Raw genomic sequence first — 24,592 nt, 5'->3', positions numbered from 1 at the left:
ATAATGCATGTACTGTTTTAAATTATTTACCTCAGTTTTCTACTACAGTTTTTCTATTTTGTAAGACATATGGTTAATTAATTATTTTTATTTATTATTATTTATTATTTATATATATATATATATATATATATATATATATATATATATATATATATATATATATATATATATATATATATATATTTTTTTTTTTTAGAACCTGCTGGTAGATACTTTAAAGGAGGCAAATGCTCATCACATTTTATTATATATTATTCAAGATTATTTGATTTATTATTCATTAGCAAATGGATCTCTCTTTATTTTCTCTCCAATTTTGTTGACCTAACTGCATTTTCTTAAATTAAACAATCATCATTTACTATATTATATATTATATTACAATAAAATATTTAAGTTAATTAATTGAATATATTTAATACATATTTACAAATACTTTCTTATATATAATCAAAGAATGTGAAGTCATGAACAAAGACGGCTGATTTTAAAGCACATTTGCCTTGAGTGAAATCTAACAAACATACTTTGCTTATTTTCAATATTAATGACTTCAAATTTCTGGTCTCATCACTGTTTCTGTGAATCAGTCAGGAGAAGTTTTAATGCGCTGAGGGCATATTTGACCAAGGTTACTCAGAGGTTAGCATTAGCCTTATCTAATCGTCTCTACTGCCAGGAGTCTTTACCTCATCACTTTAGGATCTTTGCTCAAATTTTGTGTTCAGCCCTCTACGTTATATATCAAAATCGCCATCGGCAGTCTAATTAAATGTCCCTTTTAATTTGTGACCGCCACAGAGTGACATCTTCCACCCCGTTTCTTCAATGTTTGACAAATCGCCTGATGTATGTGTGTTCACTTGTGTGTTTTCATGCACCGTTGAATCTCCTCTGTTTATGCTCCTCTCCTTCTTTAACCAGATCGATCTCCGGATGTGAGCGCCATTGTGTGTGTGTGTGTGTGTTTCTCTCATGCTTTTCCCAACTCTTTAATTACTGTCCTCTCATGCAGGGCTGGCTCAGGTGTGTGTAATTATGCTGGTAATAAGGCCTGGAAAGTCTCCACCTGCCTCTCGCTGAGCACTCTGGCTCCCCCCCACACTGCCTTTCCTCTCTCCCTTGCTCTCTTTATGCTGACAGACAGGACTCTCTTCATCATTTCCCATCATGCCATTATGAGCCCGTTTTTTTCTTCGAGACAAAACGGAGCAATGATGCTTTTCCTTTTCCCTCAGTGTCATTGCCATGACTGTGCTTACAGTGTTTGGGGTTAGTCAGATTAACAGGTGGAAAGTTATGTTAAATTTACACCATAATATCACACTTACAAGTAAAGAACTTTAATATTTAATTTTACAATTAAAACTATTTATTTCCACATAGTGGTGTATAAGTATTGTAGGAGTGTATGATGAGCATTATGGGTATTGTACTGTAGTTACATAGATTATGCATCATGCTTATAAGTGCAAAAAATAAAGTTAAATAAAATAATACTTATTTTCAGACACAGTTGCTACAGGTGTGTATCTTGATTAGTTTTGTTTTGTTTTTCTCCCAAATATAAAACATTAGATTACATAATAGATTGTTTTTTTTTTTCCCCAAATATAAAACATTAGGTTACATAATATATTGTTTCCCACAAATTTTGTTCAATATTTATGTTGCATTCATTTACATTTAAAAGTTTAGGGTCAAGTATGTTTTTTTTTTTTTTTTTTTTTTTTAGTATGTTATACTCACCATGGCTGCATTTATTTGATTTACAGTAAAACATTAATATTGTGAAATAATTTGACTATTTAAAATAGCTGATTAATAATTACTAAAAATATATTTTAAAGTTGTAATTATTCATGTTATAGCAGATCTGAAACAACCCCCCCCCCCATGTGTCACAGAGTCCTTCTTTCTAATATGCTGATTTGGTGTTCAAACATTCAGTGATGATTTTTTTATAAACATTTCAAAATAACAGCATTTATTTGAAATATAATTTTTTTGTAACAATATAAAGGTTTTTACTCTCATTTTTGATCAATTTAATATGTCCCTTCTGAATTTAAGTATTAAGTAAAATAAATTAATAAATAAATAAAAATAGACGTTTCTTGGTATAGCCTAAGATTAAATACAAAGTCTTGACGAACTTCTACACAGAATTTTAAAGCATTACTTTCAAGTTAAATTAATAATAACATTTTATAATATAAAATGAGTAATGCAGTATTGTAATTCTTTGCTTTTAATAGTAGTGATACTCAGTACTGAGCATCTAGAGTTTCAGCTGCACAGCATTCCCATAATGATGACAAACTGCTTACAACCCACTCACACACTATGTGGAGCTACACAGCCACCTCTTCACTAGATAATATTCATCATTTGTTGAAAAAGGTACCACAGCGTTCCAGTAATTACAAGTATTGTAAAATACACATAACATCTGCGTCTCTTTCTCATCTCCTCCTACCTTTAGGCCGATATACGCAGGTTCAAGAGCTGCGGTGGCCCACCCGTCCCTTTCATTACGCCTGACAGAAACAATAAGAAAATTCAAGCAGGAAAATGTACATGCCACAGCTAGTGCGTCAAAGTTTTTCTGGCACAGTCCCCATGTAATTATGAGCCTGGGTGCCTGGCGGTGACAGATCGCTGGTAAGAAGGCCAGCAGAATGTCGTGGCACCTGCTGGGCTCCCGAGCCTCTGCTTCTGGCTGCAGCCACAATCAAATTACAAGCAACTCTATCAGATTAAAGAGAATGGATTGAAGCTGTTCCTACCTGGCCAGGTGTTTCCCACCTACTGTAGAATTCTAGTTTTGTTGCTGCTTTGAAAGAAAGATTTATACTCTACTGAAAGGCTTTGGCTATTTTGAATAGCTGCTTTTATTAAACAGGGGCAACAGCAAAAAGATGCATTATAAAATATACCAATGGTCAATAAATAATTACATTTATTAATAGTAATAGTAATAACATCAAACAGTTGTTAAGGTAATATATTAACTTGACCGTAGAGTATGCATTATTGCTGAGCAACATAACATTCAAAGATCATTGTGTTGAGTTTCTCTTTAAAAAAACATTTATAGCTTTCCAATTTACTTTAATTCAATTCAAATTAGCTCAAATAACGCATGTGTTGTCCTCACAGGTGAAGTGTGTAACTGTGCAACTACACTAACAGTACCCAAATCTCTGCCATTCAAAAGTTTGCGGTCAGGAAGATTGATTTATTTTTATTAGTACATTTAAAAAGGATGCATTCAATTGATCAGAATTTTCTTTTGAATTTTGTATTATTCAACATATGTATTTGTTTCCACAACAATATTAAGCAGCAAAACTGTTTTCAACTGTGATAATAGAAATGTTTCTTGAGCACCAAGTTAGCATATAATAATAATTTCTGAAGGATCACGTGGACACTAAAAACTGAAGTAATGACCGCTGAAAGCTCTGTTTTTACATAACAGGAATAAATTACTTTTTAATATTCAAATAGAATTTTTTTTTTACTTTATTGTGATAATATTTCACAATATTACTGCAAAATTACTGCTTATCTGGGTAAATAATTTCACCACTGCTGTATGTTGCTTGGAGAAGTGCAGTGGTTCATTTTGCATCAGCTTTATTAAACTTTACTCAGTATTCATTTCTGTGCTAATGGCACAATCCCTCTCCCTCTGGCAGTGGTCCTTCAATCAGGGTTGAGTTATGACCAGTCTGGCCTGCACACAGCAGTCTCTGCATCCTCATTAGACCTTCATTAACCCTCTCAAGCTGAGCTTCCACTCAGCTTACCAGTGGATGTGTTTGAACACCATTCTTCATGTCCCACAATCCCCCGCTGCTCAGCGCAGTGTATAGAAACTGTGGTTCAGTGCCGGGCTTTCAGCACATTCACTGTAAAATGACATACAAGGCTCTGGGGACATACATTGACCTAATGTGCTGCACAGACACATTCATGAAGAGAAACTGCTTTTGGATGTGTCAAATGCATGTCATTATTTTGACAAATAATATCCCTACTGCGATGCCTCGGTAGCCATAAAAATGAGACAATGAGGAATAGAGTCACTTCTATACCTTCACGCCCTTCTGTTCGCCTGAGGATATCTGTAATATAGATATAGACATGTCCTCAGCGGGTAAAAAAAAAAAAAAAAAAAAAGAAGAGGTAATAGTGTTTCAGAACTGATTTTTGATCTCGGATCACAATTAAAGTAATATCTGGTATGTTGGTGGCTGCCATATTAAGTTTGGGACTTTGGGAGGCTGATGTGATAAAAGTGACCATATGATCAGCATTAGCCCCTCAGTAGCAGTTCACTGTGTGTGTGTGTGTGTGTGTGTGTGTGTGTGTGTGTGTGTGTGTGCCCACAGAAAACTGGATCAATGGCAAACTTGAATTAATGTATAGGAAACTTGACTAAACAAGCGAGCAAACAATCTCCAATTAGTCTCATAACCAAATTAACAAATGAATGTTAAAGAGTTAAACAGGTTTTTATCCCCCCCCCCCCCCCCACAGTACATTTATACTTAGCTATACACATAGTTAAATACAAACACACACAGCATCTACAGAGACCAATATCAAATATATGTTCATGTTCATAAAATTATGCACACATACATGAATTAAAGTATATATTTATGTACTGTCTGTAAATTTTGATTTATATATGTTTATATTACTACCCGTATAATTAAACCTGTAAAATAATTTTATAATATATATATATATTATATATTATATATATATATATATATATATATATATATATATATATATATATATATCAGTAAATATAGTATTGATTATTTGTATTCATTTGTATCATATATTTGGATTCAAGACTAATAGTTTGGATTGCACACTCTCTTTCACATCCTTTCTTCATCCCTGTTAGTTTATCTTTTATTTTACCATTGGACATCTTTACTCCGGGGCCATTTGGATATAAATAGCATAAGGCAGAAAGTTCTCTCCATCTCTCCTCTATCTCTCCTAAAGTCTAGTTGCCCCAACTCAATGAACATAATGTCTAAAAAGGTGTGGATGACCTCTTCTATCAGGACCACTCACCTTTCAATTCACTCTCTGTCTGAGGGATGAGTGAGAGAGAAAGAGACTCAGATGTGATGATCTAAATAAATGCAGAAGAGTTCCCAGCAGGAAAGGCTATTTACTATTTACTAACACAGTGCTTCTCAACTAGTGGGATGCAAAAATGGGTCACAGGTTCTGAAAAAAAAAAAAAAAACTCTTAATGCAACTAATAATGTATTCACTTATAGTTATGATGGTGAATAAATATATTTAGCCTATTTGTCCAATCAAACAACATTATTTGGCCCCAAATTCATCAAGATTTTTTAAATGCTAGCAAAATAAGACAGATGCTTTCATGAACAGGTTGCATGACAGTCCCTTGTCCTAAAAGCCAAGAGTAAAATTACAAGGTCAAAGAAAATATGAATCAGACTACATTTAAATAAATAAAAATTATTAATTAAATACATACATAAATAAACAGTTAATTTATTCATGTTAAAGCCATTTTTGTTTACTTAGTGCAATAAAAAAAAGTTTATACTGTATTGGGTCACAAAATCTGGGTCCTTAAAGAAAACCAGTTGAAAACCATTGGCTTTTTGACATTCAAGATTCTTCTTCTTTGTTCTCAATGGGCATTTAGGGGTTTTGAGAGAGGTGCAGAGATTCCTGTGGTTGTGTTCTCTCCTTTTTGTGTCCTGGCCCTCTTAAAGGTGTCTTAAAAATGTCTCTGTTCTGAGTTTAAAGGATGATGGGGAGAAAAAAAATGAGCTGGACCATTTTCTCTCTCTCTCTCTTTATGTCCAGGACACCCCCTGGAGACATTCCCCTGCACAAAAATAAAAATGTTACTAGTCTCAAGTCAAGTCTTAATATTTACTCCAAAGGGCAGGCCATAAACTATTAATAGACAGCTGTCTGTCTGCAGAAGGCTGTGAGGGAGAATGATTTTATATTGAATCCTCGTGTGGTTTGCCAGTAAGGGGGAGAAGAGGTGGTCCGGTCTCTCGCCATCCCGCTGGGAGTCCTGCTTTATCTCCCTCTCCGTCCACCAGACGAGACGAGAAAGGGTGTTACAAGGCTGTCTGTGACTTTTCGATATATTCGGCAGGGCGATTATCTGACTTCTCCCTGGGAGGCACATTTCCTCCGTGAAGGGAGAGAGAGGCATACAGTACCTGTGGCTTAGAGGGAGAGAGTGAGGTTGATAAGGACCCTTAAAGTTGACAGAGAGGATCATCTTTCTTGGTTTTAAAGGAGGTCTATCAGGGCAGGAATTAATATTCATATTATACTCAAAATCTACAGGTGATCGCTACAGCAGTTTAGAACCTGTAATGCTTCTGTTTTGCATTTGCTTCTTTTATTTAAAAATATCATTTTATCAGCATAGCTTTTTGAGTTGAAGTTGAACTGAATAAAAGGTATGCACTTCTAAAGTTCTTAGTATCATCTGAAGTTCTGTACAAAAGGGGTTCAAAAATCAAGTTATGATTAGTGAAAAAAAATGCAGGAATTGAATTTCTTATTCATTTTACGTTTACAATCCTAAACCTTTCTGTTTATTTTCAGGTTTAAGTGACATTTAAAATTCTAGACTTTCAGCGTGGCCTTTTGAACCCCGCTGAACATAATATGCAAATATGAAGGAAATGTTTGCTATTAAAACATTTGCTGGATCTTTGATTTTAGGAATACAGTGTGTTCCCTACAGGCTGACGGCAATCTTTCTGTGTGTTGTTTTATACTCTTGTTCACATGAGCTCTTTGTTTTGGGAACATGGGAAGAATCAAAAGAGGGTTTTGTATGTATTGAGATTCCTGTTGTAATCGTAGAGATCTTAAGCAGGGTGGCCGGTCTGGGTGGTCCGGAAAGGAAGGAGATGGACTTGAATATGGGATCCAGTATCCGCAATGATAAGGAAGTGCTGGGCGGTTTTGTAAAAAAAAAAAAATTTTTTTTTTTCTTAAATCTTGATGTTCTGCTCTTTAAATAATAATAATTATTATTTTATGTTTTATTTTTTTATTGTCCATACAGTAGTTTGATGATTTTCTGTGGTTTTAGTCAAAACATCTTCACTGAATATTCATATATTTATGATATTCAAGAAAATGCAAAAAAAAAAAAAAAAAAAAAAAAAACATGTTGCGCATGCAAAATGTTCTACAGATTTCCTATTTTTGAACATTTATAAAATTGTACAAATGTGATAAATGTTTTAGTTATTTTGATGATTGTTGCTCTGTGTATATTGATAGTTTTCCAAAACTGTTTTTATTACTGTTTTAGACTTATTTGGATTTTGAACAAAGTAAGGAAAGTCTCAAAAAGTGCCTCAGTGTCATAAATGAGTCCCGTGAGTTCTAGTTATGACAGGTTTGAGTACTGGTACTTTCATTTTTATTAATAGTGTTGCCCTTAGCCATGTGTTTACCCAGAGATGCATTGATCCAGGTTTCCATTATGCTAAATGCCTGTTTTGCGCTCTTTCTGCAGATCGACCGTGTCATATTCTGCGTCTTCTTGGAGACAGATTATGAGATTTACAAGAGGAAGATGTCAGATTTCTTCTCCCCAGGTACTGTATCTTCTTATTGGAATCTAACTTCATTTTATTTGTTGGTTGTAACACCCACTCAGGTCAAAGCTTGTTACTTGGGTATCAGGCAGAATTCACAGTGTCAAGCATCTGACTGGCATGACACCTGAATGAATTTGTATTTGTATTTTGTTGTCAAAGTGCATAAATACAGCACAGCATGAATTGATTGGATTCCACATAAGCAAAAGCTGTTTATAGTAATATACAGCCCAGGTTGGATTATTTAAACTGAAAATAAATTCCAAAAATGAATATCATCATGTGCTCATTTACTGTCATCATTTATATGTTGCTCCAAACATGCACAATTGCTTCTCTGCAGTACAAAAGTAATATCTGAAGACTGTGGTCACTTTTTTCCATTCATTTGCTAACGCTTAACAATAAGGTTTCATTTTCTTATATTAGTTAACTTCTTTAGTTTACATGAAATAACAATGAAAAAAAATATTCTAAAGCATTTATCAATATATTTTAATGGTAATTTCTGCATTTACTATTACATTATTAAAATGTAACAGCTGTATCTGTTAACATTAGTTAAAATACTTTGAACTAACATAAACTAGCAATGGACGTTTATATTTTTATTAACATTAATGAAGTTTGATATATGCTGTAAAAAATATATTGCTTTGTCAGTTTGTGTAAGCGTGTGCATTAACTAATGTTCATGAAGGAGACATTTTTGTAAAATGCTACAATTTGACTGAATATAGAAACATTTTCATACTTCAAAAAAGGACGAAAAGCTTAAAAGACATTTCCTTGGTGTGTTCATAAAGAAGTAAATATGTCCAATTAATATCCAAATTGCGCTTTTGAGTTGGAAATTTTCAATGAACCATGATCTGGTTCACAAACCTAGCATGAATGATTTGTCCATCGTCGCTCAGCTGGTTACAACAGTTAGCAACTCACTAGAAGAGTCAATTATCACTTAAGTTTTTGTCTGTTTCTCAATAATAAAGACCTGATTATAGTGCATGAGTTTTATGCTGTCTACACTGGGACAAAAAAAAAAAATCAACCCTGGCATTTTTGGTTCAGATTGCCCACCACTTTAAGAATCGGTCCAGTCATGTATATGCAGCGTCATCCAAAATATACAAAACAATATTCTAGGGGTACACAATTTATATCAGCCGATGATTAATGGGCATTTTGTCAGTAAACCGTGTATTTAATCAGGTGTAAATTCCATCAGGTGCATGATTTGAAATATATATATAAATATATTGTATCAACCCCAAAGCACATCAGCCCACTGGGAAGATGCCCCATATGCCAGATGGCCAGTTCACCCCAGATTTGCAGTATATTCATTCTTTATAACGTCATGGAAAAGAGTGACCAGCACAGTTTTCAGAATCTCTGAAAGTCATACAAGTTTGGAGCAACATAAGGATAAGAAAACAATGTTTTTTGGTGTAATCGCTAAAATAATTTCAGAAAGTTTCCCAGAATCAATATTGCTCTGTCGCTCAAACAGAGTAATGTTGAAGCTGCCACAGGGGAAATCAACCTACAAATGGCTTACTTATAGCACATTAAGCCAGGTTAGGAGAAAGCATTTTAACATTGAAAAAAAAAAAAAAAAACATAGACACCATGTTTAAAGAATACATAAAATATTGCATATATAAAAGACCCACAATATTTATACTGAGAGGAAAGGGGAGAAATAGGATAAGCTTTGTGCATTGGGATGTGTTTTTGCTGTCTGCATCTCACGGCTCATTGCATTTGTGTCTCAGTTTGTAACCATCCGCCTTTGAGTGATTTTTAGTGTTTCCACAAACTCAATACGTAACTAAACTCTTAGGCTTCTACGACATCTCGTTTTCCTTGATGCCTGAGAATCCCAGGAAATGCTCTAGTGTATGAGTTTAACAGGTGTGGTGCATTTTGACTTCTAGTGTTTCACAGTACAGATTGCTTGTTTCTGAAGCTCGATCGTTGTAGCCCGGAGGTCCATATGTAGAGCATGACTCAAAGGGGCTTTACTTCTGTCAACACCCTCAGTGATCCTGAGCCTCAACGGCAAACCCCAGATGTCGGAGGCACGCAGGACGGCACCTCCTCAGTGACATCCCACCTCACACTTCTGCTTGTCTGTTTCTGGTTGGATCGTGTGGTCTCTGGTGCTGGCGTTGGTTTATGTAAAGATGAACTGTTGTGTGATGGAACTTTAGAAGTCAGTTCCTCGGTTTTCACTTTCTTTGTCTTGCACTTTGGCCTTCTGTCAATGTCAATATGACTGTTTTGCTTTCACCCAATCCCTCTTCCCTCTTCTCTTTAAGTTTTTTTACTCCCTCTCCCACTTATGAGACGTGGCACTAGCTAATTCCATGGGAACTTGTCTATTGTGAGCCCATGTAGCAGTTCTCTCTCTTTAAAGGCCAAGACTCTCTCAGGAACCCTGTTTTCAATCTCCCTAAGCACTAAATAAACATTCAATGTGAGTGCAGGCCGCACCAGAGCCCTTTTGGACCCTCCCAAGTGTTCTGCTGTCTCGCTTCGCCTGAAGCTCGCTGCACTTCCATGACAAGACCCCCGGAGGTTTCCAAATGAGCCACTGCCTGGAGGCTCATCATTTGTATGGACACGCACACACACACAAACAGTCAGAGGAATGGTGAATGCACAGTACAGAGAGAATAATATAATTCACCATTTCCTCCTCTCAAACACACACTAAGACTCGCGGACCGGGTGGAATAATAAGTGTCAAGACACTCACTTTTCCCTTACTTGCTGAATGTTTTGTTTCTGTCATGTTCCTGTCAGACACACACACACACACATGCACACTTTTTTCCTCTTCCAGGTCTTGCTGAAAGATAGAATTCACCGGAGAATTTGTAATTATATCAGGCAGGTCCTTGTTCCCCAGGCGTGTCTCTTTGTATTAGTGTTTAGAAATGAGATGGCGGAGACGCTACTTTCTTAGTTTACAACCAGTCAGTATGAGCCAGTCACTTCAACTTGCTCAGAATTCACTTGATTTTTGTACTTGGATTACTGAAGTTTTAATCCAGTACTAATATAATTTTAATTATAATAATAATATATATATTATTTTTTGGTACAGAATGCTTTATCATATCAAGAAAAAAATAAAAAAATTATAATAATATATATATGTATACATGTATATAGACACTCATCTAAAGGATTATTAGGAACACCTGTTCAATTTCTCATTAATGCAATTATCTAATCAACCAATCACATGGCAGTTGCTTCAATGCATTTAGGGGTGTGGTCCTGGTCAAGACTATCTCCTGAACTCCAAACTGAATGTTAGAATGGGAAAGACAGGTGATTTAAGCAATTTTGAGCGTGGCCTGGTTGTTGGTGCCAGACGGGCCGGTCTGAGTATTTCACAATCTGCTCAGTTACTGTGATTTTCATGCACAACCATTTCTAGGGTTTTCAAAGAATTGTGTGAAAAGGGAAAAACATCCAGTATGCAGCAGTCCTGTGGGCGAAAATGCTTTGTTGATGCTAGAGGTCAGAGGAGAATGGGCCGACTGATTGAAGCTGATAGAAGAGCAACTTTGACTGAAATAACTACTCGTTACAACCGAGGTATGTAGCAAAGCATTTGTGAAGCCACAACACACACAACCTTGAGGCGGATGGGCTACAATTTGTACGAGCTCACCAAAATTGGACAGTTGAAGACTGGAAAAATGTTGCCTGGTCTGATGAGTCTTGATTTCTGTTGAGACATTCAGATGGTAGAGTCAGAATTTGGCGTAAACAGATTGAGAACATGGATCCATCATGCCTTGTTACCACTGTTCAGGCTGCTGGTGGTGGTGTAATGGTGTGGGGGATGTTTTCTTGGCACACTTTAGGTCCCTTAGTGCCAATCGGGCATTGTTTAAATGCCACGGCCTATTGTTTCTGACCATGTCCATCCCTTTATGACCACCATGTACCCATCCTCTGATGGCTACTTCCAGCAGGATAATGCAGCATGTCACAAAGCTCGAATCATTTCAAATTGGTTTCTTGAACATGACAATGTGTTCACTGTACTAAAATAGAGCTTCTTTGGGATGTGGTGGAACGGGAGTTTCGTGCCCTGGATGTGCATCCCACAAATCTCCATCAACTGCAAGATGCTATCCTATCAATATGGGCCAACATTTCTAAAGAATGCTTTCAGCACCTTGTTGAATCAATGCCACGTATAATTAAGGCAGTTCTGAAGGCAAAGGGGTTCAAACACAATATTAGTATGGTGTTCCTAATAGTCCTTTAGGTGAGTGTATATATATATATATATAATTATTTATATTTTTGCAGTTTAAGTATATTTTAATATAATATTTATGGCAGTCTTAATTTATAAATTTTCAAAACACTGAACCATAAAGCTTGTATTTTGGTGTTCGAAAACCACAGAGAGCACTAAAAGCTTCTGTTTGGTTAACAACAGCTGATTTATGAGAACTACTGATTACAGATTTAAAAAGATGATTGCCACATTATTTGTTCCCAAATGAACATTATAAGCGACCTGAACTCACAACATGTGCAGAGATGAGTTTCATTCCGGTACAGAACACAATCCTGTGCTTCACTTTTGATTAATCATGCAGTTCAACATCACAACCCTTTCATGTTTCTTATTTTGAACAAATGGTGTGGTTAGAAAACGTTTCCTTTTCCATGCTCTTTTGACTTCCATGTACTGTTTTCTATTATAGGACCTCTTTAAAAGGAATCTCAAAAATAATGCTACAAAGTAAAGTGAAATTCTGAGCTTTTAAAGAGTTTGAGAGGTCAAGTTAATAGTGCCAAAGTCACACAAATGGTTTTATCATTAAAATGCGGGTCGAGGAGGCAGAGACGAGCACTGATTAATAAACAGAGAGAGTGGTCTGACAGGGTCAAAGGTCAGCGATGCAGAGAAGGGGTCATCTGCGGTAATTGCAAACATTTAGCGTGTTTTATGATCATGTGTCTGGAATTTTATTTAAACGTTGTTCTTTTCACCATTAAGCTCTCTAATCCTCCACAGAAATAGTTTTTCACATTTTCAATCAAACATTAATGTAATTAAAGTAGTTGTTCATCTCATTCTGTATTTTCTACAGTATTTACATAGCTTGTTCCACAATGGTATCTGTTTTTGATGTGAGAATCGTAATGAGTGACATATGGAGTTATTATCTGTAGTGAAGCATGCTCGTCTTTCTCACTGTTCAACAAGCAATGTCATTTGTGTTTTCTTAGCTACATCATTAGCATGTTTCCCTGACTGCATATTAGATATTGATTGACGTACGAGGAGCGTGTACGAATAGAACATTCCAGAAGAGCCAAATTGTCATGAGGATGTTATATTGGGACGAATCATTGTGGAGTGAGGATTGAAGTGCTTTTTAGATGGAAAGGGAAAGACAATAGTGAATTAGCTTTGTTTGTGTCCCTGATAGTGCCGGTTGTAAAATGTGCAAAAATAACAAGAGCCTGACAGCTCGATCCCAACACCTCATCATCATCATCATCATCATCATCATCACTATGGGAACCAGCGTGCCGAGAGCTGCGGAAGAGACGTGCTCATTTTAACTGAGCTTTAAAGCTGCATTCGTATCTTGCAGTGCGACTACTCTCGGGCACGCCACACTGCACTCTGGCACGCCTCTCTCTTTCTCACCTCACTTACTCGTGTATCCATCGTCTGCTTTTGTGTCTATACAACTGGAAAGAAAAGAAAAAAAAGTGTCTTTGTCTTGCTTGCTAAACAAGAGGGAAGTTATTGTGGTACTGTCACATTGGAAAACAGTTTGCCATGTATTCTTCTGAATGCTTTTGTTTGTGTGTACCTGTTGGGTTTGTATGTTCTTTTAATATCTTCCTATGCAGCCTCAAAAGTGTCTGACAACTGGCAAATAGAAAGGAATAGTGCCGGGACAAGCAAACAGTATATTTGCATATCGCAAATTGTCTCATCAGTGTATGCCTCCCAACCAGCTGTCAGTTTCACCCCCCAAAAAATGTAAAATATAAAGCTGCAGCTGCAGAAATTATAATTGTTTTTTCTAGATGATAGCAAATAACAGATATAATGTGCAACACAAGTATTTGAAAGCCTTATTTTTATGCATTATATTGTTACATGTTTATATCGAAGAAATACCATTCAGAAACTGTAAGCAGGTTAACCTCTTCTTCAAAATATCTTATTTACTTTTTTTATTTGTAGAAAATATGCTGAATATCCTTGCAACAAACAAAAGGTTGTGTTGTTGCAAATAGCAATTCGAGCAGAAAATGACAATATACTGCTGCCAGCCACTTTGAGTTTTGAGGGGTTTCTGCAAATATGCCATTGTTTGTCAACTGTTGTGGGCAGCGTCTGTTCACATTGACGTCACTTTGTATAGAATCTCTGAACACTATAGACACTATACTATACACTTTGTATAGAATCTCTGAAGCAGCAGCTAAATGCATTAAAGCTATTTAAGGGGTTATTCTTGTAAATGATGCCTTTACGCTTCTTTACTTCTTCCTCAAACACACTCGCATCTCCAATAGCCCCAATAGCCCACTCCTTCCACCGCAGACACCCTTCAAAACATACTTCTGAAGAAAAGAAATGTCTTTGAAGTCCTGTCAGTTTCCGAGACAGCGCAGTCGCCCTGTCAACTCTGCTTAGCTGCGATCCCATCCCTAGCATCTAGCTGTTATCCTCCCTCAAGAGCTTCAACGCCCCAAGAGAGCAGTCTGTGGTCTGTTATGTGGGAGTTAGTGGGTTTGGGCCTGCGAGATGATTCTGAAGAATATCCAACACTTATGTAAGCGAGTACAGCGCACATCACAAGATTGGTTATGATTGTGTTTCAGTGAAGCATGTTACATCTCAGGAAAAAAAATATATTTCATGTTCTCTGTTTGGCTTTCACAGTAATTCAATGTCCTGTACTGATATGATAAATAATTAGATACAGTATAAAGAATTGTGAGAAATATATCATGATAGAATGAGTGTGTGTGTGTGTTTGTACTGTTATATATGGTTTATGAGGACACAAATGTGTACAATGAGATGGGTACTACAACATGAATATGGTACTATGGTACTTTATGGTAAACTAAAGGCTTAAAAAACATACAAAAAAGTGTTTTCTAAAAATTGCTATTAGTTTTTTGTAAGGGGTAAGTTTGGTGTAGGGTGATAGAAAATACAGTTTGTACAGTATAAAAACCATTACGTCTTTGGAGAGTCGTAATGGTGTGTGTGCGCACATAAATGTTATTCATTTACATATAGACAGATGATGGATTGATGGTCAGACAGATCTATAAAAATGATAATGAAAGAGTGTGTTGTTTATCAGTTTATCAGTGTTTTGTCAGGTCTCATTTGATTTTATACTTTCGGTCAGGAAATGAAGCTCTGTTTCTCTCTCTGTCTCTCAATCTCATCCTCATGCTCTCACTCACTCACTCTTGGCCCACCAAACCACATCCATATTTACATGGTGTTTCTATGCTGTGTTCTCAAGCGACAGCTCCCCCCTGCCATCTTTAATGGAGGCTTTCCTCTCCCAGTGTTAGTGTCAGAAAGCCTATCATTTGTAAAGCCGGGTGTTTGCAGTGAGACGATGGCTGTCTGCTGCAAGTCGACGGGGACTCCTGGACCCCCGAAAGAGTTGAAAATGAAGGCTGCGCACGCAACATCCTCAGTCTCCAGGGAACAAACGTTGAGTGTGTTACGGTGCATTAATATCATCAAACACACCATGGGAATTTTTTGAACTGCCACCATGTGTGGGGCTTTACACAGCAAGGAATACAGCCATTATGCTAGTGGTGAGGAGCTAGCAGCGATTTAGCTGTGTGTAACTTTCAAAAGAGAGAATCATTAACGTACGCAGCTTTTCTAACACCATACTGTAAAATAAAATATTTCTGTGCATGCAGCAGTTGAATATTTGCAGTTTCTGAGGAACTTTGATCATAAGAAAAGCTTTTCCTTTTTTTTCATGGCTTTGTAGCATTGCATCCTCTCAATAATAATAATTATTATTCTTTAGCTTTTTCTTCAGCCTGGAATTTTTATCTATTTGGAGAAAATGGTGGGTGGCGCACTGGTTTTCGTCGCACACCAATGCTCTAATTGATTGATTAAAGTAATTGATTGGTTTGGGAGGCCCAGCAACTGATTAAAATGCTTTCAGACATGAGCAGATTGAAAGGCAGCATGTTCCAGCACACTCTGGCCCTCAGGGGCCCATGTCTGGCTCTCCTCGAGGAGCAGAGACAGTGGATGTATGTCAGTGTCTGTGTGCTTGCCGTCCATCTGGTCAGTGGAATTAGAATAGTCTCTGGTTAGTTGTTCATTATTTAGACATCTATTGTTTTAGCTCACATAATCATTGCATATTAGTTTAATTTAAAAATGATTTAAGAAACTGTCTGTCCATCGATCCATCCATCTGTCTGTATGTCAGTCTGTCCATCCATCCGTTTCTCCAACTATCTGTCTATTTGTCTCTGTCTGTTTCTGTCTGTTTCTGTCTGTCCATGTATCAGTCTGTCTCTGTCCATCCATCCATCCGTCTGTCCATCTGTTTATCTGTCTGTCCATCTATCCATCTATCAGTCTGCCCAATTATCTATCTGTCTGTCAATGTTTTTAATTAGTAATCATTATTACGGCGATAGAATGATAATTAATAATCAGCATTACAGTGGAGGAATGATAAAGCAAGCACAATGTTTTGCTTTTTGCATTTAGAAGTGCAAAAAAATAAAAATAAAAAATCATACAACAGCATAGCAGTTTACAGCACTTTCATTTTTAGTTATGTTGCATAATTAACTGGCACATGCACAGAGGGCACTTGCTCTTTGCTGAAGGTTGTCCGAAGGGTTTTGCTCCCTGTGTACTGTGACTCAGCATGTTATGATGTCACTGTTTCTCTCCTCTTTTCCCCAGATAAATGCATTTTTGCTTATATTCTGTGTTAAACAAAAGGAGAAACATGCCCCCACCATCCTAAGGGAGCTTTGACAGTCGTTCTCTCATGAACAGATGACAGGAGTGTTTTATCAAAGCAGAAGCTTGTGCTAGAGGCTGGATGTATGTGTGAACGTGTTTTTCTGTGTGTGACCATGTGCCTGTTTGAGGATGACAGGCTGATGAGGCCTGAAAGAGGCTTAGAAAATGAAATAATAAAGCTGTTTTTGAAGTCGCTGTGATTTGCCATTCACAACCCATTCAACATATGCGATGAATTTCTGAGTGAAACGAGATATTCGGTGAAAAACATGTATGGTGGACTTGATTTCATCTATTAGGAGTTTACAAGATTATAAAAAGTGGGGGTTACATACCAAAATTAAGCCAAAAGATTCCAAAAATGTCAAAAAGGAAGAGCTTTTTTTTTTTAACGAGACAATTTTTTTCAGAATAAGATGCACCGATGAAATTGTTACTGCTTGTTCCTTGTCTTATTGAGAACAAATTAACTCATTTTGATTTTATGTTGACTTCATGAAGTTTCTATAGAGTTTCTTTTAAACATTTAGTTTTTAGAAGTCTGGGAGAAAAGATCTAATTATGAGTTTGTGGTAATAGCTAAGAGTTGTCAGGGATGGCTAACGAGCTGCAACCAGGCAGGAAACAGCCTTGGCTGCAGACGCCAGGCTTCAGGTCCAGTAAGTTTGGCATCATACAAGAAGAGAAAAGAGACTCAAGCAGAAAAAGAGAGAGTCAAAATTCAGGGGACATATTGACTTGTTTGGCAAGAACTCTGACCTGAGAATGAACAAAAAATAGACAAAAAGAAAAAGAAGCCACCAGCGTCCAGTGGACCTGTACAGGAGGGAATCAGAGCAAAAAAGAACATAGTAGACCATAAAAGCGAGCTGAGCGCTGGAGGAATGCTGATCCCTGCATATTTAGCTGGCAGATGGCTGAAATACAGGTATTTTTACTCTAAAGTCAGGTCAAGATCCTATAGATCAGTGGTTCTCAACAGTTGGGTCGAGACCAAAAAATGAGTTTCAGGACTTTTTGGATTAGAGATATATACAATTCTGTCTTTGAAATGATCTAGACAGACTACAACTGATTGCAAAGGTTTGATAGTCTACTGTTTAAAAATGTTAGAAAAAAAGAGAGAGAGATTTATAAGAATATATTTGGGTCATTATACGAAAACGTGCCATTTTGTGTCCCTCAGGAAAAAAAAGCTCTGTAAATCTTAATAAAACATAAAAGAAATAGAATATTTTATATTTTAGTTTCCATAATGTCTCATAATATAAGAATAAATTATTTTCTGTTTCTTTGGTTTTTAAAGGATTTTAATCACATTTTTGTACAAAGCATCTTGAAGAAATGTTGAAAATGGCCTGTCCCTCAGTAAGATTTTTCTACTTCTACTTGCTATCGAGGCCAAAAAAGTCAAACTATCATAAAAAAACATATACTTGTATAAAGCCTTAAGTGTCAGTTCATTAGTCATAAATGGATTTTATTCTTAACGTGTCAAATAAAATAAAAAAACACACAATTTAGTCGGGTCCCTAGGTTCTCGTCAACCCTGTTACTTTTTATAAAAACACCTCTTTAAAGATAATGGACTGTTCCAAAAGTTGCATCAGTTCCAGGAAGTGACATTATCTGACTTTCATGAAGTTGATGGTAGAAGACAAGTAAGTGTTCTCTTCTTTTTAATGAATTTTCTTTGAGGTTATGTAATGTCTGAAAGACAGGGACACGCTCATTGTGTCAGCCCTGTTACCAGAAAAGCATATGTTAAAAAGTTTTTTGTACATATTTAAAAATTTACATATATGATAATATTTAAGCCTCTCATTAAGGCACGTAATGTAGTGTCATTACCTATACCTCATGGCTAGTAATGGCCGGCAATAACCTTTTTCGTCAACCCTGTTACCGTCAACCCTGTAACCATTCCAGGGTAAGAGGGTTGACCCAAGTACGCTTTTGTGTGTCTTACCCATGTTGTATACACAAGAAGGGTTAAATCAAGGGCAACTGGACTAGGTACGTCCATATTTGAAGCTATTGCCTCTCATCCAAGGGGTTTCTTCATTTCTAAATGACTGATGGGGAGTGCCAGGCATTTAACCTCTGTGGGGTTGTCACCCCTGAGCCAACCCTTCTTGGATAACTATAACCTGGATGACTGAGAATTTTAACAGACATACTTTTCTTACAAATAGTATACATAATATACATGTTTTTACAGTTTTTATCCCTAAAAATCATGTTTTTTTATTTATTCTACTGATAGATAGGCTAAAATATGTTGAGGTTACTGATCTATACTGATACACACAAGTGCATTGGGTTTTATAAATGTGCTTTATAAATCAAAAGTCATTATTTTTTTATTATGAGAAGTCAATAAATTAACAAGCTTTTCAGTTTGCATTTGGGATACTCTCCATACATGCACTCCATCCAAATAGTTTGAAAAAGTTTTCTTGTCAAAAAATAAATCAAGCTTGTGTGACTTGTATGATTATTTGATGGCATGTGAACTACTTACATTTACAGTATGCTACACAATCATAAATAATCAGGGCTGGGGTGTAACGAAATACATGTAACAGCGTTACGTATGTAAAATACAAAATATGAGTAACTGTATTTCGTTAAAATTACATTTTAAATAAGGGGTAATCAGATTACAGTAACATCTGAAAACTATTTTAGATTACCAGTGATTACTTTGATTTTGATGTAATTTATTAATTTAATATTTAAGTTTGGGGATTTCAAACAATACCGCGACTGATTTTTTCCCGTTACAAGCACATAACGACACAAACATTCTCCTAGAAATCACACTATGCATTCAGTCAACAGATCCATACGAAGCATGCATAAAATAAAGGTTTATGAAGTCAAACAATAGCTTTATGTGGTTTACAGATGAACTTCTTTATTCATTCGAAATGTTCAGTATCATCTTTGGCTCGGTAATGCAAGTTCACGATCCAATTCGTGAACAGATGATTCTTATTCGTGAATCTTTTAAAATAATAATTTCCTTTATTTATTTATTTAATGAAACCAGTGTGGAAACCAATGCTTCACTAACGGGATAGATCTGGGTCAGGGTATATTCTGGCAAACCGTTTACCAATCAAGTTTCTCAATTGGCAAAGCAAACTGTGGTACACGCCACTACCAACACAGAATGGGTAAATCTGTGTTTTCTCAGCACAACATCATAGAAAGTATGAGGTTTGAGAAGTAGAAGGCGGGGCAACAGTTAAAACATTTTAAAGTTAAAGTTCATGCAAACAGATAAGTTTCGGTTTTTCATCATTTTTATGCTAAAATATCTCAATAGAGCCATCTACATAATATGCTGATTAGTCATGTTGAATTAAAGGTTTATGAATGTCCAATTAAGACTCAATTACAACCATAATTGTAACTCAGACAAGCAGTATAATCAATACGGTAGCTGTTGTCAACCCTGTAACTGATGTGTCAACCCTGTTACTTGTATAATATTCTAATATAACTTAAAAAATGTAAATAAAAATGTAATCAATTAATTGTAAATGTTTAGTAAGAGAGGCTAATAATCCACTCAAAATTGAATTGAGGTGTTTAATTTTTGTTTCCATACATTTTTCTTAAAACAGAAGATGCTGGGAGAGTGTAATTTGGAAATGAACGTATTCATCCCCTTAAAAAAATAAAACTTTCAATATTATCAATTCACAAACACTCTTAATGTAACAAGGGGGAGTATATCTTCCACAGTATATCAGATTTGTTCTATACATGTATTTAAAACCTTTTCAAAAAGTAATTAATATGTTGGTAACAGGGTTGACCAAAAACACACATTTAAATTAGTTAAATGAAAAAAATGAAAAAAATAAGATAGCCTGAGATGGCACGGCACATTTTCCTGAGAGGTAAGGATCTACTTAATCCAAAAAGGGGCTTAAAGATTTTGAAAACAGAAATTTGAAAATCAAACATTAAAAGTGGGAAATGGCACGTTTTCGTATAATGACCCATTTATAGAGTATGTAACATATATACATAAGAAAAAAATCTTTAAAAACTTTAACTGTTTGGAAAAATAGTTCCATGACAATCATGACCCATACCTTAAGATCCAAAAATGGATCTCTGGTCTGTTTTGTGCACTTGCAGGAAAGAAACTGCTAATTTTTAGTTTTCATCAGAGGCTTCTCTGTATATCTTGTTGCAAACTTATTTGTGACTTGGTTGAAGCTAGTCAGATCCTTTAAGATTATTCTAAAACTGAGCAACATAAATCAACATCCACAACTGTACCATTTAATTTGCAAAGTATATGATTTTAGTTTACTGAAATGCCTTATATTTATCTGGGGTGCGTTTCCCAAAACCATAGTTGCTAACCTGTTAGCAATTTAGTTGGCAATGGGAAATTGCATTGCAACCAACAAAGTTGCTAACTTAGTTAGCAACTATGGTTTTGGGAAACTTACCCCTGTTTGGCCCAGATTTTGGAGAATAAAACTTTTGGTACATTTACAAAATTGCCAGTGTTTTTCTATTAATGTCATGTAAATATGTGTGCATATTATTGGGCTTGGCAGTTCATTGTAGCATTGCAATATTTTATTTTGAGGAGTTTTCTAGTATATAAACATTGTGACAACAACATCAGCTGAAACAATTTCGGCACTCCTCCAAATGCTGTACTTAATTGCTGCTTGGATCTTACCAAATAGAACAATTGTCTTTCCACAGATGAGCATTTGATGGCAGCCTTAACTCAAATAACACATCAATCCAGATCAAACAGACTGCGAGCTCTTGGCTTGTCTCAGCTCAGCTTTCATTAGAACTAACTGCCTGGGGGACTCAACAAACCACGTATTTTCAATCCTTAGAGAAACCTTGGATTTAATGTAAAAATCAATGCTTGTTCTGCCTCTGTTTCCTTTTCAGCCCTGTTTTGAAGTCTTGCAAAGGGGGCGTCTCCGTAAATAGATGTGTCGTGTTCCTGCTTTGCTAAATTCTTGTTACACTACTAATAGGAATGAGCCCACGGAAATCAGCGCTCGCCGGTCTGCTTTTTTGATTGTGTCAGGCTTGCCATCGTAGATTTTGACCTCTCTGATTTCTTTTCCTGTCCCTTGCAGATAATGAAGACCATAAGAATGAAAAAGATGGCAGTATGGACCAAGGTGAGTGACAGGGTTTACATTTGCAAACAAGACAGGAAATTATCGCATCCAATATCTTGGAACCCAACAAAGTTTAATCCACGACATCTGAATCGGTCTCTCGGTGATTAATCGAGCCTTTTGTTGTGGATGGCAGCTCTACAATTGCCTATAAACAAGAAAACAAGAATCTGCATTTTCTCTCAGAACGTCTAAAATGGTTTCAATGGTGTTACCATGTGCAGCTTTGATCTTTGGGAAGTTAGTTGAGATGAAGGTTGCCAGGTGTTGTGCTCTTACAGGCCTGAATTGGTTTGGACCATAGTCAGACTTATTGAAAGCTAATCAGACTCGCTCGCCTTCTTGTTGGCAATGACACAATCAAACATTATCAAATGGGAATGCAATTTGCTTGGCATGTCTTCTTTTATTAGTGGTCCATTCAGATACAAATCACCTTACCTTCTTTATTGAATTTCAGTAATGCAGTAAAGATTACAAGGCCTTCCTCTGGAAGCTCCTTTAACTGTACAATTACAGTGACAAAAAGACATAGAAAATAAAGGTGTTTCATTGTGACTAATATGCATTTGCTACAGGAGCTAAATAGACGAACGGCAGGTACAGCATTACAAATGATTCAGTGCAAAGCTAATTCCCACCGCTAGGCCCTTAAATCCGGCTTACATACCTACAATGGTCCCAAACCTGCTTAAGCGACTGTCAAACAGACAACTGAGCATCTTACAATGGTAATCTAATCTGGGTTTATCTCTAGGTTTAGGCTGGACTACAAAACCAGTACGGGTTAGATGATACCAGTCTCTGAGAAGGCTACACAAAAGTTTCAGGCAAATCACAATAAAAGTGTTGTTATTGTTAACTAAAGCTATTAAAAATAGTTTTTTGTTAATTTAAAGGGGGGGTGAAATGCTCGTTTTCACTCAATATCCTGTTAATCTTGAGTACCTATAGAGTATTACTGCACCCTTCATAACTCCAAAAAGTCTTTATTTTTATTATATTTATAAGAGAAAGATAGTCTGTACCGATTTTTCCCGGAAAAACACGAGCGCCTAGAGGCGTGACGTGTGGGCGGAGCTAAAGAATCACGAGCGCCAGTAGGCTTTTGCGTTGAGAGCGTTTGGAAGCTGTGACACAGATCCAGAGGCTGAAATTTAACAAGAGCAGCATCAGCAAATACGTCTCTATGTGGTATGTACTGAAACTATATATATTTGCTTAGCGGTTTTGGATAATGACTAAGTTCCACTTTATGTCGTCTTTTTTTCTTTTCTTTTTTTTTAAGCTGTACATGTGGAAAGTGCAGTATGATGACAACATCGCATGTTGTATACTTGATGTGCTTATGCGCCGATAGCTAAGTTAACAACACAGAGATATTTGAAGCAGTTTTACTCACCGCATGTGGTTCCACCACACGATCGTGACCCTTTTTCGTTGCGACTGCATTATCCTTAAGAAATAAACAATGTTCAAATCCGTTGTCAAACTGGGCCTTGTTTGTAAAACAAGCATCTTCGAAATGCAGGGAACAAACAAAAACACTTGCACAACTCCGTTGATGCTCTGTAAAAATAAACTCCATCCACTGGTCCCTTAATGCTGTTTTTTTTTGGTAATCTGTGCAGGGTTGTCTTGCCCTGGCAACCAAAAACACACTCCTTTTGTGACTTTTCGCGACTCTCTCGCTCTGATCAGTGAATCGCTCTGATCAGTGAAATGTTTGTGCTCAGCCTCGCTATACGGGAGCGCGCGCTCTTCCGGCAGAAGTGCCCTTAGGACCCATATAAGGAAATTCCGCTCCATCTAACGTCACACAGAGCCATACTCGAAAAAAACTTTCCGAAACTTGTGACAAACCGGAAGAGGTTTTTTTGTAACAAAAATACTCTTTCAAATGTACAACTTAATTTTTGAAATTTTTGTCCATGCTTAGCATGGGAATCCAACTCTTTAACAGTGTAAAAAACTCAGTATGCATGAAATAGCATTTCACCCCCCCCCCCCCTTTAAATAAACTTGAATAAGACTTCAAAAACTAAGAAATGTTGCCTTGCCAACCAGATGAAATAAAACAAGTTGAAGTAAAACCTATAACAAAAAAAAAGTTATATAGAATTATTTAATTAAATATTAATTAAAATCACAAAAACACAACATAATTGCTAGAGCTAATATATATATATATATATATATATATATATATATAATATATATAAGATCATTTAAAATATGAATACATACTATAATAGATGAGCTGAACCCAGGTCAAACGTGTCTCTGGCAGTCACTTAAACTTCATGGAATTATGAGATGGACGTTTTCTGGCAGGGTAACAAGGCCAGCATTGATCGTTTCCACAAAAGTTAGATGATTGAAAACACAGAGGGTGAAAGAGAAGGAGTGCTAAATGAAGCATCTTAAAGGAGGAGACCATTTACATACCTCAACGACATGAAGCGAAAAAAGTAGCATGCTGTGATTTTTACTACAAATGTGAGAAGCTGTTCACAGGACTATTGCTTTGGATCTGATCTAGAAAAAGTGTTTTTTCAGCACCCAACTTTGACTTTTTTTTATGGGCACACTGTAAACAGAAGCAGTCCAACAAGTGTCTAATAGCCCTCTGAACTACTGTAAGTTCTTGTGTTAGGGCTTTGTCTGGTTGTGTTTACTTCTGCACAAAA

At 36.3% G+C, this 24,592-nt stretch overlaps 1 protein-coding gene across 1 annotated transcript in view; it reads left to right on the top strand.

Annotated features, from left to right (window-relative positions):
• The window catches only part of LOC113113231 (O-acetyl-ADP-ribose deacetylase MACROD2-like), a 160,241-nt gene that overhangs the window by 102,922 nt on the left and 32,727 nt on the right, over positions 1-24,592 (top strand). The window contains exons 5-6 of the mRNA XM_026279394.1: positions 7,580-7,661; positions 21,858-21,902. Of these exons, the coding sequence (XP_026135179.1) occupies positions 7,580-7,661; positions 21,858-21,902 (127 nt within the window). The remainder of the gene's footprint in view (positions 1-7,579; positions 7,662-21,857; positions 21,903-24,592) is intronic.

This window comes from Carassius auratus, chromosome 13 (assembly GCF_003368295.1).
Source record: "Carassius auratus strain Wakin chromosome 13, ASM336829v1, whole genome shotgun sequence".
Lineage (NCBI taxonomy): Eukaryota > Metazoa > Chordata > Actinopteri > Cypriniformes > Cyprinidae > Carassius > Carassius auratus.
This window is presented reverse-complemented; position numbering and strand designations above follow the sequence as displayed.